The 14,752-nt window shown below is 46.1% G+C and overlaps 1 protein-coding gene across 1 annotated transcript in view; it reads left to right on the top strand.

Annotated features, from left to right (window-relative positions):
- Positions 1–14,069, top strand: part of nck2b (NCK adaptor protein 2b) — an 82,036-nt gene extending 67,967 nt beyond the window's left edge. Inside the window, exons 3-4 of the mRNA XM_084330835.1 lie at positions 10,796–11,547; positions 13,851–14,069. Coding sequence (XP_084186961.1) covers positions 10,796–11,547; positions 13,851–14,045 — 947 coding nt within the window. The 3' untranslated portion in view covers positions 14,046–14,069. The remainder of the gene's footprint in view (positions 1–10,795; positions 11,548–13,850) is intronic.
- The last annotated feature ends 683 nt before the right edge of the window (positions 14,070–14,752 follow it).

Consider the following 14,752-nt stretch of genomic DNA (forward strand, 5'->3'; position numbering starts at 1 on the left):
GTACGAGGGTGATAGATACATATATATATATATATTTTGGAGCGCGGACAATCTTGGCTTCACTTCTTCTCGGAATGGATCCTGCCATCAAAACACCAGCGAACTGAGACACACAAGTAATTGACCTATCCCCATATCCCGCCCTGGGGGGTGGCATTCCCGTCGCCGTGCATGACGGTGTGAGTGGCGCGTGGGCTGTTTTGTGTTTTCCTTCGGTCATGACGTGCTTTATCAGGGGGGGGGGGGGGTGTATTGGATGGGTATGTGGTAGGGATTGATGTGTGGGGGGTGTTTGGGGGACTGGCTGTTCCGGGGGGGGTTCACACATGCCTTCGAGCGACATTGTACTATTGTACTTATTTTATGCCTATTCTTATGTCTGCAAGTTTACGTTGCACCACTTTTATTGTCTTTTATACCTATGTCTGCAATTTATGCATTGTTTTTTATTCTGTCAATAGTGTGCTGATTTGATGTTCATTTATACTAATTGCAGTGGGGCACTCTGGACGGCGGCCCTTTTGTGAAAAGTGCTATACATATTTATTATTATTATATTGTAAAAATGTATGCATTGAAATGTCTGTAAAGTCTCGACGACATTGAAAATGAGGGTGATTTTTTTTTTTCTTGACCCTCCAATCACAACTGTTGCTTCTCCCAGCACCAGCTGATACCAGGCTAAACTACAATAATCTGTAGCGGAAGGATTTCCCCCAATACTAAAACCTGATACCAGGCTAAACTAGGGCGGGTGTCTATCGGAAGGATTTCCTAGGATATCTGATATATCAAGATGATTTCCCCAATGCTGAAACCTGATACCAGGGACCATAACATGAAGGATGCTCAACGCAGGCTTGCCAAATGACACCCTGCTGAAAATGTCCAACCCTTTACTCTTTTGAGAACCACACAAACTTGAGGCAGATTAATTTGAGAATGGAAGCCAAACATCCGTTCTCCACGACCTTACTCTCTAAACCTCAGAGTAGCTCTGTAGCCCGTCAGCACTAACACACAGAGAGAGAGAGGCCTTGAGTATGTTTATAAGGCTAATAACTGGCTTATCAAAATAAATAGTTTGGTTCCGGTTGCCGACCGACCCTGCCGATTTAGGTGCGACCCAATTAATTTTATGAGTAAAAAAAAATATATATATATATTTCATAAAAATCTTAGTCAAACCTTTAGTATTATGGATATTAAACATGCTGGCAGAGTACATGCATCCATGTTGTCGTGAACATTTTAATTAAATAAAGAAATGCCCTATCCATAGTCGCCGTGGGAAAAAATTAAATAGAAAATAAAATAAATTCCCATGGCCTTAACTGACAACCAACAGGAACCAAACAATTTATTTTGTTAGGCCTATAGCTGTCTCGCTCTTAGTGGCCTTGTCGAGTCATTCACTGAACACTGTTAATGGTGTGTGGGGGAGGAGAGGAGTGGGGGAGAGGAGAGGAGTGTGGGAGTGGAGGAGGAGAGGAGGGGTGGGGGAGGAGAGGAAGAGAGGAGAGGAGGAGGAGGAGAGGAGGGGTGGGGAGGAAGAGTGTAGGATGAGAGGAGGAGGGGTGTGGAGGAGAGGAGGAGGGGTGTGGATGAGAGGAGGAGGGGGAGAGGAGGAGGGGTGTGGAGTGGGGGAGGAGATGAGTTGTGTGGAGGAAGAGGGGAGTGAAGGAGGAGGGGAGGAGTGGAGGAGGAGTGGGGGAGGAGAGGAGGGGTGTGGAGGAAGAGGGGAGTGAATGAGGAGGGGAGGAGTGGAGGAGGAGTGGGGGAGGAGAGAAGGGGTGTGGAGGAAGAGGGGAGTGAAGGAGGAGAGGAGGAGTGAAGGAGGAGAGGAGGAGTAGAGGAGGGGTTGAGGAGAGGAGTGGATGAGGGGTGTGGAGGGGAGGAGGAGCGGAGGGGAGGAGGAGGGGTGTGGAGGAGGAGTGAAGGAGGAGAGGAGGAGGGGAGGAGGAGGAGGGGAGGAGGAGAGGAGGGGTGTGGAGGAGGAGTGAAGGAGGAGAGGAGGAGGAGAAGAGGGGAGGAGGAGAGGAGGGGTGTGGAGGGAGGAGGAGGAGGAGAGGAGGGGAGTGAGAGATAGATTGAAAAAAGAACCGTGGCTTAGATAGCTGCTATGGACGAGAGACGGAGTCAAAATGAAAAAGGGGAATTCACTGTAGGAATGAAGACGGTGATGACATCGTGTCACCAGGGGCGGTTGTGGGACGGACAAGGAGGTCAAAGGTCATCATTTTCCACTGAGCGATGCCAGATCTTCCATTCGCTGCCTTCCAGGCTGAGCTGCTGACATCTGATAGCTTCCTGCCGGCTCCCTCCCTCCCTCCCTACTGAACACCCTGCAGGCTCCTCCCTCCCTGCTGAACACCCTGCAGGCTCCTCCCTCCCTGCTGAACACCCTGCAGGCTCCTCCCTCCCTGCTGAACACCCTGCAGGCTCCTCCCTCCCTGCTGAACACCCTGCAGGCTCCTCCCTCCCTGCTGAACACCCTGCAGGCTCCTCCCTCCCTGCTGAACACCCTGCAAGCTCCTCCCTCCCTGCTGAACACCCTGCAGAGTGTAGCTTCCTGCAGGCTCCTCCCTCCCAACTGAACACCCTGCAGGCTCCTCCCTCCCTGCTGAACACCCTGCAGGCTCCTCCCTCCCTGCTGAACACCCTGCAGGCTCCTCCCTCCCTGCTGAACACCCTGCAGGCTCCTCCTCCCTGCTGAACACCCTGCAGGCTCCTCCCTCCCTACTGAACACCCTGCAGGCTCCGCCTCCCTCCCTACTGAACACCCTGCAGGCTCCTCCCTCCCTACTGAACACCCTGCAGGCTCCCTCCCTACTGAACACCCTGCAGGCTCCGCCTCCCTCCCTACTGAACACCCTGCAGGCTCCGCCTCCCTCCCTACTGAACACCCTGCAGGCTCCGCCTCCCTCCCTACTGAACACCCTGCAGAGTGCGGAGCGATGTATGAAGGATCCTGTTGGCCAGTAGCCATTTATTACCAATAATATTAATTTATTTTATTTTATTTGAAATCTTTATTTCGAACATGCAATGAATACAAACAAACAATAACAAAAACACAACTCAATCTACATGTTCGAAAAGGAGTAGGAAGAAGTATACACTTATTTAAATCCTACCCCTTTTCCACTACTCAAATGAGTGTACTATTTTAAAACATAAAAAAAAAATATATATATATATATATATATATATATATATGCAAAACAAAAAAACAAAAACTATATATGTAAAACATGAAAGAAATAAAATAAAAATGTAAACACCCGTGAATATCAAGTCCCTTCCTCATCCCCGTACCTCGTGAACATCATTTCCGTATACATCAGTTTGAATTGTCTCATGTTTGGACATTGCTTTAATAATATGGCGATGAATGGCTCTGCTGCTAGCGTGTTCGACCAGGGAGTTGTTTGCTTGACTAGGGCACAGGTAGAGTGCCGTTGAAAAACATGGGAAGCACTTGCGTGGCTAAGTCAGCTAAGTTAAGTGAAGTTGTACCTTTATTAATCCCCTCTGGGGAAATTCCTTTTCTGCATTTGACCCATCCTACGACGACGAGCTTACAAAACTAGACCGCTTATCAGGAATTTCATACATATATAGACACAATAAATAAGAATAAAGGATAAAAAAAATAGTTACTGTGGTCGGAGATCATACTTTTTTTTTTTTCAACCCTCCCCTGTCACGAACGCTGTTTCTTGCCTCCCACAAGCCGGCTGCAATGTGGACTAAGTCATACATAGCACAAGTCCCCTCCGGTACTTGAGGTAACAGCAGTCGCATCTTTTCACCTGCGCAGCTCGATCTCTCAGTGGCGAGGAGTAACACGTGGGAGGCTCACGCTGCCCCCGACACTTCCTGATTCTACTGCGCAGGCGCACCAACCGACCTGTAGGAGTCGCTGTCCACAACGCCCGATCCCCACCCATCAGTTTCCCACCCCCTAATACGGCCAATGTGTATTAGTATGGACGGCCAGCTAAACTGAAAGCAATGTGGAGCGCTGGGCTCGAACAGGCAAGCCCAGCGTCTCCGTCATTCGTGGCGAGCGCCTTGCCCACTACGCCACGTAGCCGCCCAGATCATACTTTTTTAAATGCAGCAAAAGAAGGAAGAACCTCCAGCTTCAGAGTCAGTCGGAGGACATTCCAGGTGTTGGAAGCATCAAAGGAAAAAGCTTTTTTTTCCTAGTTCAGAGCAAACTGGAGGATATACTTACAAGTGAAGTCAAGTCAAATGTATTTGTATCGCCTAAAGTCACACAAAAACGCCCCCAGACTTTCCCCAATGAAGATAAGGAACAACTCCCTGTAACCTAGAAATAGGAAGAAAATAAAAGAAGGAAGAAACCTCAGATGGGCAACTCAAGGGGGTGTTGGTGATACAGGGTGTCGTGATACAGGGTGTCGGTGATACAGGGTGATACAGTATATGGGTGTTGCTATGGATGATAGATGGATGGATAATAGAACAAGCAAATAATTGGCATGTACTGTATTATGCATACATACATGTGTGTATATATACACATATACATACATACATAGTAGCAATAGTAGCTAGCTAAAGTATTTAAGTTTTTTATTTTTTTTATAATAATTATAGAAATAAGAACAATAAAGCACAGGAATACAAGCGCTGGTATGATACAATATGATGATGGCCCAAGGTCACACTCCCCAGGGGGATAGCAGGAGAACCACTCACATCCAGTGGAAGTAGAGCGGGCAGACGGGTTAGACGCTGTAGGCCAAACTGAGGAGGATGGCATAGAGCAGATCCACCGCACCAGTGGTGCTCAGATCCATTTTGAGGTAGAACAGCCGCTGCAATCGACACTGTAGGCCACATCGAGGACGGCGCAGGGGACCTTGACAGGCCCAACGGGGGGGCAGGACCAGGGCTGGCTGTATGTAGGCTGTGTATCGTCCTGTATATCATCACACTATCACTCGAGACATCCACTCGCAGAGAGACAGGGACAGCGCGGTTAGAAGAGCAGACAGACTAACAACAGGCAGTCATGGGAGCAATAGACGGACGTCCCATGACTATGTTCCCATCAGCTCTACCTCTACTCTAGCATGTAAACTGAACTAACCATACTAAGCTAAGGGTCTGTCCCCGACCAGGTGAGATCAGGGTAGGCCCAAGGAGAGAGAGAGGAAAGATGAGCAAGGATTTAAAGACTTTGATAGAGCGGGTGTCCCCGATGACTCGGTTTCCCTACTTCCCTGACTGTTCCCCGGCCTACTGGACTCTGTATCTGTTACTTGTTACCCGTGGTTGTATGTCCTGCGTATTCATCCTGTTGCTTTTTCCCTGTGGTTCTTTGTTTCTCTGTTCATTTGTTTTGCTCATTGTCATCGTCTTTGGGTTTTGAAAAGCGCTTTATAAATCAAATATATTATTATATTATTATTATAAATTTAGTCCACAGGTAGGGAGCGCGAGCAAAGGCTCTCTGGCCAGCGGATTTATCTTTTACCCTAGGGATTGATAGGAGCCCTGCATTTTGTGATCGAAGAGTGCAAGAGGAGGCGAGTATCCTGTAACGAGATCGGATAGATAGAGTGGTGCAAGCCCATTCAAAAAGGCTAACCGGCCATGTCCGTTTCCATTCATTGTGCTAAGCTAGGCTAACGTGCAGCCAGATGGCTTTCTACTGAACGCACGGAGAGGAAACTGGTATCTATCTTCTTGTCTCTCTCTGGAGAAGACGGTAAGCCAATCTCCCAAAATGTTGGCGTCAGTCGTCCCCACGCCACACTCCTCCTGACTATACTATACTAGAATACAGCACGTTCAGTACAAAGTAGGAGGTGTGGCATCAGCTACCGTCCGCTACACTAGCGGAATGATTAGCATTTCTAATGATAACATTGCTAATCGATACCTAGCTGTTCTCCTGGCCTGTGCTGCACTGATTACACCACCAGCTCCTTAACCTTGAAGTGTTTACATCCTCCCTGACGTGGAAGGAGGAGCCGTGACCCTCTTAAAAGGCGTGAAGGTGGTTTGACTGAATAACCTTTTTGCCATTCGGTGCAATTATCTCACCACTTAGCCTGTACTCGCTAGATATTTTGAGTATCTTGCACTCTTCAGCTCTCTCTCTCTCCTCTCTCTTTATCTATCTCTTTCTCTCTCCCATTTTCTCTCTCTCTTTCTCTCTCGCTCTCTCTCTCTCTGTCTCTCTCTCTATCTGTCTCTTTCTCTATCTGTCTCTCTGTCTCTCTCTCTCTTTCTATCTCTCTCTCTCTCTCTCTCTCTAGGCAGCAGCTTCACTCACACTTATTTATACATCCTTGCAGAGAAAATATTCAGTTTTGTTATAAAAAGGTTGTTTGTTTGATTGCTGAATCATAGTGTGAAAGTGTATCCGTATGCATATGCAGGTTTTTGAACCCTCCAGAGTTCCAACATGAAGACAGACAGACTGTCTGTCTTGGAAAAAGTCCTACATATTTATGGAAATAAGCAGTTCTGTTTCCGAATGACATTTTATTTAAATATTCTGTCAACAAGATAGAAGGTATAAGTGAACTCTTCTAGAACTGGGGCATTTTCAGAATAAGTAGTTCAATCCGGGACAGTCAGGATGCCGGGACAACAAACTTTAATGCCCAGACAAACTAGGACACTTGATGTACATGTTTTAGAGAAAAGGTCCCGCAATTTGGAGTTTTGTCACATTACATTAGATTAGATTCAAATGTATTGTCATTCATTATACAGCACAAGTACAGTACAACGAAAAGAGGTTTGGCATCCAACCAGAGTGCAAATATAACAGTAAAGTGCAATAGTAATATACAATGTACAGGTGATTAAACTGGGTATACAATTATTTTAAAAATAAAATAAATTAATACTACTGAGTAATAGTGCTAATCAGATGTATGTACAGAGTTGTAGTATTAATATGTAGCTATAGTGATACAGGTATAAAGACACTATAAGTAAGTCATACTGGCTGGCAGCATAACTACAATAGGTAAGGGATATGTACAGTATTATATATATATATATATATATATATATATATATATATATATATATATATATATATATATATATATATATATATATATATATATATATATATATATATATATATATATATATATATATATGGTAAGAATAAAGATACAGTATATACATCATTATTGTACATGATATCATACAGAGTTATACTTATATGCTGAGTTGATCTGATCCATTACTTTTAATGAACAGTATTGACTTGGAAAGTAATTCTGGGGTCATTGGACAAATAATATTGAGATATAATACATTTTACATACATTCTCCATTAGAGAGAGTTAATGCAGCAAATCAAGTCACTTTGCTTTGATTTCCACGTTTAGACGTGTTTCTTGGTATCAGATTTTAGTTTGAGGAAAATTCTCCAATATGGCGATATTCTATTTTATCCTGGTATCGGACCGATATGAGTATCGACTTTAAAGTTTAAACTGTTAAACAGTAATCCAGAACTATTGTATTGCACTGTAAAAAACTGTGATTTTATATGTCTGCACTTTATGTGCTAATTTTATGGCTATTCTATTCTACTATGTTATTGCACTGCACTATTTCACTATTTTACTCTGTATATTCTATCTTACTCTTTCTATTATTGTCTATTTTTAAAATATGAATCAAATCATAAACAAGGTGGCCTGTTGGGATGTTAGATCCTAATGTGAAAAACTGTGATTTTATAGGTTTGCACTTTATGTGCTCATTTTATGCCTGCCTTTTTTCTGTTGTGAAGCACTTTGAGCTGCAATTTCTGTATGAAAGGTGCTATACAAATAACGTTTATTATTATAATTATTATTATTATTATTATTATTATTATTATTATTATTATTATTATTATTATTATTATTATTATTATTATTATTATTATTATTATTATTATTATTATTGTTATTATTACCGGTGCATCCCTACACATGTCTACCAAACAAAGCTAAGACATAGCTAATTATCGATGATACAGAAGATGATGAAGGATGAAGGACCATATACAGTAAGCCTACTTCAAGAGTCAAGAGAGTTGTATTTGTCACGGCATACAAGTTCCTGTTCACATGTGTCCAACTAAAATGGTCTGTCTGTCTGTCTGTCTGTCTGTCTGTCTGTCTGTCTGTCTGTCTGTCTGTCTGTCTGTCTGTCTGTCTGTCTGTCTGTCTGTCTGTCTGTCTGTCTCTCTCTCTCCCCCTTCTCTCTCTCTCTCTCTCTCTCTCTGTCTGTCTGTCTGTCTGTCTGTCTGTCTGTCTGTCTGTCTGTCTGTCTGTCTGTCTGTCTGTCTGTCTGTCTGTCTGTCTGTCTGTCTGTCTGTCTGTCTGTCTGTCTGTCTGTCTGTCTGTCTGTCTGTCTGTCTTTCTTTCTTTCTTTCTTTCTTTCTTTCTTTTCCTCCCTCCCTCCCCTCCCTCCCTCCCTCCCTCCCTCCCTCCCTCCCTCCCTCCCTCCCTCCCTCCCTCCCTCCCTCCCTCCCTCCCTCCCCTCGAGAACCACTCATTTGATCGACTTCACACTTGGGTGTATTGCTGAGGAGGACTATACCGGTGTTTGCCCGTTCTGAGCGAGCACGTTTGAAGGCACTAGTAATTATGTATTTTGTATGAAAAAACTGTATCTGAATAATGATATGCTGGAGCATTGTGCACATTCATAGTTAATAATGGTAGAGGTTGAGTGCTTTCAGGTGATGTATCACATTACAAGTGGCTTGGATTGACTTTACAACTCTCAATAAATGGGTTGTCCCCAATTATTATAAAAAAAAATTATCTGACTAAACACTTTTTTTTTTTTTTTTTTTATCTCAGTGGTTCAAATATTCTTAATGTAACACAGTGTTCTTCTCTCACACTCATCCAACTGGCAACAATGATCTGGTGTGTCCAAATTTAGACCTATTATGCCTCCGTTAGCCAAGTTCCGCCTGGCTGGGTCACTCTAACCATGGCCAGGCTTGGTATGGTTTGGTTGGGTTTCTGTCTCCATTGTGTTCCTTGTGAACTCTCCGACTGCTACAGTAGGCAACCTTTCAAAATTCACACCAACAACAACTGTGGTACACAAGATAAAACATGATGAGACAACAACAGTCTCAGCCAGGGTCCAGCCAGGTTGTGGAAGGTGGCTGTCTCAGCCAGGGTCCAGCCAGGTTGTGGAAGGTGTCTGTCTCAGCCAGGGTCCAGCCAGGTTGTGGAAGGTGGCTGTCTCAGCCAGGGTCCAGCCAGGTTGTGGAAGGTGTCTGTCTCAGCCAGGGTCCAGCCAGGTTGTGGAAGGTGTCTGTCTCAGCCAGGGTCCAGGCAGGTTGTGGAAGGTGGCTGTCTCAGCCAGGGTCCAGCCAGGTTGTGAAAGGTGTCTGTCTCAGCCAGGGTCCAGCCAGGTTGTGGAAGGTGTCTGTCTCAGCCAGGGTCCAGCCAGGTTGTGAAAGGTGTCTGTCTCAGCCAGGGTCCAGCCAGGTTGTGGAAGGTGTCTGTCTCAGCCAGGGTCCAGCCAGGTTGTGGAAGGTGGCTGTCTCAGCCAGGGTCCAGCCAGGTTGTGGAAGGTGTCTGTCTCAGCCAGGGTCCAGCCAGGTTGTGGAAGGTGGCTGTCTCAGCCGGGGTCCAGCCAGGTTCTAAAGACAATGGAGACGCTCACTGTGTGCTGCTAGTGGAGGATACACAGCATTATTCTCATTCTGTGCTCTGGCTTTGCTCTGTTAAAGCTGTCGCCGTCTTCCACAATGCTCGCCCGGCCCGGCACAACAATACTGTATGAGACCTGTGTCCTTCTTGACAGACACAACAGTAGTTTCTCTCCGGATGTCATTGATGCGATGCAGATTGATATATGCGATAGAGCGGGGGTGCCTCCATGCTGAAACAATATTCAAGTGGATTTCTGATTTGAGTCGAGTATGTTCACACTATTCACTAGACTCATTGTTGTTGTTTGTTATTGTTTTTTAATGATCCAGTACTGTTGTTTGTTGAGACACATCAAGGGAACAACACAGACAAATAGGATTAGATTAAATAATATGAAATATATGAAATGTTTTTGTATTCAAGTAGTTTTTTACCCGGGCTACTGGGAGCTTGGTGCGTCTGGCGAGAGCTTGGTGCGTCTGGCGAGAGCTTGGTGCGTCTGGTGAGAGCTTGGTGCGTCTGGCGAGAGCTTGGTGCGTCTGGCGAGAGCTTGGTGCGTCTGGCGAGAGCTTGGTGCGTCTGGTGAGAGCTTGGTGCGTCTGGCGAGAGCTTGGTGCGTCTGGCGAGAGCTTGGTGCGTCTGGTGAGAGCTTGGTGCGTCTGGCGAGAGCTTGGTGCGTCTGGCGAGAGCTTGGTGCGTCTGGCGAGAGCTTGGTGCGTCTGGCGAGAGCTTGGTGCGTCTGGCGAGAGCTTGGTGCGTCTGGCGAGAGCTTGGTGCGTCTGGCGAGAGCTTGGTGCGTCTGGCGAGAGCTTGGTGCGTCTGGCGAGAGCTTGGTGTGTCACCAGATGCACCAGTGCAGTGTCGCTATGTGTTTTTTTTCTTTTTGCTATTATGGTCATGAAATTGGTATTACATTTAGCTCTAAGTGGTATTAAAAAGTTCTTCTTAAATTTAACTTGTTGAAACCTGCAGATACCCGGCTCTGGCCAGGCTGCCATTGTAAATAAGAATTTGTTCATAATTAACCTTAAATAAAGGTTAAATAAAAGTTTACTCCCCTGTTTTAAATGTTCTCCTTTCCCTCCTCTTCCTCGCCCCCTTGTTTTGCTCCCCAGGCCTCGGGAAGACGAAGAGGAAGACCAGCGTTCGTGATGCCTCCCCGACGCCAAGCACCGACGCAGAGTACCCGTACAACGGAAGCGGCGGAGGAGGAGGAGGCGCGGAGCGCATCTACGACCTCAGCGTCCCGGCGCTGGTCAAGTTCGCCTACGTGGCGGAGCGCGAGGACGAGTTGACCCTGGTCAAGGGCGCCCCGGTGGTGGTGATGGAGAAGTGCAGCGACGGCTGGTGGCGGGGCAGCTCGGGGGGCCAGGCGGGCTGGTTCCCCTCCAACTACGTGCTGGAGGAGAGCGACGGGGAGGCGGCCTCGGGTGACCCCGCCCGGGGAGGAGGAGGAGGCAGAGGGGCGACGGTGGTGGTGTCGAACGGCCAGGCGGGCGGCGGTGACGGGGTACTCCACACGGTCCAGACCTTGTACCCCTTCAGTTCCGTGACGGACGAGGAGCTGAACTTCGAGAAGGCGGAGGTGATGGAGGTGATGGAGAAGCCCGAGAATGACCCGGAGTGGTGGCGCTGCCGGAACGCCCGCGGCCTGGTGGGCCTGGTGCCCAAGAATTACGTGGTGGTCCTCGGCGACGGGCCCGCCCCCTCGGGCTCCTCCCCCTCCAGCCACACGGGCCCCGCGCGGACCGGCAAGTTCGCCGGGAAAGACTGGTATTACGGTAACGTGACGCGGCAGCAAGCGGAAGGTGCGCTCAACGAGAGAGGGCTGGAGGGAGACTTCCTGGTCCGAGACAGCGAGTCGTCGGTGAGTAGCGGAGTGGGAATGCTGATTGGCTAATGATGATTTCGCTCACTGGGTAATGTAATCGGTGTGCTGATTAGTGGGGCGGTCGTCGATTAACGATTAAAGAAATCCTTAGTTAACTACCGGTAATAGTGATGGGATTTTGAGGACGAATTGATAGTTGACTGTAAAATTGTAAAACATTATTGTTCTTCGGGGAAATCAAATACTGAAAATCATACCTCTTTAGGACCTCTCTAGTGCTCATCTAGTACCAAAGATTATTTTGTATGCGTATACATTTTGAGTAATGGCATATGACTAATAACTTATTCAGCTTTGAATAAATAAAAAACAAACAAATGTAAAAAAGTACTATAATAAATGGCTATTTGAGGGAGCAGTCTCTTCTTCAGTAGTTGTAAGATTTAACTATAGAAGGATGTCTCCCCCTGCTGGACATATAGTGCAACTAATTCTAAGTATGGCTAGAACAGTATGAGACATTTGGCTCTGATATGGAATTTTGATATTCCAGGGGCTTAAATTCCAGATACCTGACATATATTTTCTTCTGTCCCTCAGACAGTATGGAAAATAAACAATTCCTTGCAAATATTATTTAAAAAAGGTAAAGACTGAACTAAACAAATTAGTTTAAAAAAAATACTTTAACTTTTAACCTCAGATACATTACAAAATGAAATACACAAATGAGTACCATTACACTTAAAGTGAGAATTTTGGATAGATAGTAAAAATACACCACACTTTTAAAATGCTTATTGTGGATGACTGTAAACCAGGATTAACAATATACAAGAAATACCCCCCAAAAGAAAGAGTAATAATACATTTTATTTACTTTTGGAGTCCAAAGTGCTTCACAAAGTGACATAAAATTTGCCATAAAATAAGCATAGAATAAGCCTTTTTCACATAAAAAATACTTAGGCATAGAACATTAAAATAGTGCAATACAGTGCAGTGCAATAGAAATAGTTAGGAGCAGTGCAATGAAATAGTTGGGAAATAGGCATCAAATTAGCATATAAGTCCATGAAATGGTCAGGAAGTGCATAAAATTCATGAAATGAATAGAAATGAAATGAAATGAAGAAGTGCATAGTAAAAATAGTGAACAGACTATTGATCAACTGATGAGTTATGGCGTTAAACTTACCCAAAACATTAAACCTATCCAAATGAATTAACATTTGAAGAGTTAGCCTCCTGTTTTAATGCCTGAGCAAAGAGATTTGAAGCTGTCTTTTGAAGTTGAGTTTTTGGCTTCCCTGATGCTTTTGGGCAGTGTGTTCCAGTTTGGGCAGTAATATACTGTACAATGGAACTACATTAATGACAGGATAATCAATCAAAACAGATAATAACGCCAAGTAACTTCAAACTAAAGTGTTTAACAGGGAAGACTCAGGTTTTAAACCGTGAGTCAATATTTGTATTGTTATTACCTGCGTTGCTTTTACACTTTTTCTTATTCTCTGCATTGCTTTTATAATGTCTATTTTATGCTCATTCTATGTCTATATGTCTAGCTGTGAAGCACTTTGGGCTGCAATTCTTGTATGAGAGGTGCTATACAAATAAACGTTATTATTATTAAGACCACTGCACTTCCGCGTTACATTGAGCGAACTCCCGAACTCTGAATGCGCAGATTGATAAACCTATAAATCCAGAGACTCCGTGGGCAATCTGCGCATGCAGGGCTCATACAAGGCTCTCATCCACATCCATCCACCCCCCCCCCCCCTGAACTGTATCCATGCGTTAGTGCTTTATTTACAGCACTTTTGCTGACAACAACGTATCAGCAAAAGTCTCATATCTGCTGATATTATCGGCTGATCAATATATCCATCTAGCTCTGAGTAATCTCTTGTCTCTCTACCTCTCTCTCCCTTCTTCCACTCCCCTCCTCTCTCTCTCTCTCTCTCTCTCTCTCCTCTCCCCCTCCTTCCACTACTCTCCTATCTCTCTGCCTCGCTCTCCCTCCTTCCACTACCCCCCTCCCTCTCTCTCTCTCTCTCTCTCTCTCTCTCTCTCTCTCTCTCTCTCTCTCTCTCTCTCTCTCTCTCTCTCTCTCTCTCTCCTTCCACTATCCCCCTCTCTCTCCCCTTTCCACTATCCCCCCTCTCTCTCCCCCTCCTTCCACCCTCTCTCTCTCTCTCTCTCTCTCTCTCTCTCTCTCTCTCTCTCTCTCTCTCTCTCTCTCTCTCTCTCTCTCTCTCTCTCTCTCTCTCTCTCTCTCTCTCTCTCTCTCTCTCTCTTCTCTCTCTCTGTCCTCCCCCTCTCCCTCTCAGCCGAGTGACTTCTCCGTCTCCCTGAAGGCGGTGGGGAAGAACAAACACTTCCGGGTCCAGCTGGCGGAGGACGTGTACTGCATCGGCCAGCGGCGCTTCTGCACCATGGAGGAGCTGGTGGAGCACTACAAGAAGGCCCCCATCTTCACCAGCGAGCACGGAGACAAACTCTACCTGGTGCGGCCTCTGCAGTGACCTCTGACACCCCCCCCGATCCACACCTACCCACCCCCCCCCCCCCCCCCCCCCCACACCACACACACACACACACACCTCTAGCCATTTTCTTTTTCGTTCTAGTCTCATCGGGTCCGAGTTCAATACGCAAAGCCTTTTCTGCTGGACTGAATTCTGAGGACGTGATGTAAATAAAACAGATTTAATCCAAAAACGCTTTACAATTTGTTCCTCACATTCACACACCGATTGCGGGGGCGACCGACCATGCAAGGTGCCGACCTGCTCATCGGGAGCAGTTAGGGGGTTAAGTGTCTTGCTCAAGGAGACTTCGACACGCTGCCCGCGAGGAGCGTGAATCGAACCGAGAACCTCCGGATTACCAGACGTTCTGCTCTACCTCCAGAGCCACTGTCCTAACCCTAGCGGTGATATGTCTGCTTTCACCGCGCACCTTCATCGGTAGTACAGCCACGACGAACGCTATGATCCTAGATGGAAAACGTAACACGAAGACGGACTCTACTTGGGTGCACACCACACGCACACCCGCACGCCACACGCACACCCGCACACACACCCGCACACACGCCCGCACACACGCACGCTATGGCGACCAGAACTCTCTGACTCTCTTTTCACGCGACACAGAGCTGTGTTGTTCCCTCCCTGGATGTGCTGAAATATCCAGAAATATCGCCTTCATCAAGTGACCATTGTTTTTT

The sequence above is a fragment of the Notolepis coatsorum genome (assembly GCF_963971535.1).
Source record: "Notolepis coatsorum genome assembly, chromosome: 1".
Classification (NCBI taxonomy): domain Eukaryota; kingdom Metazoa; phylum Chordata; class Actinopteri; order Aulopiformes; family Paralepididae; genus Notolepis; species Notolepis coatsorum.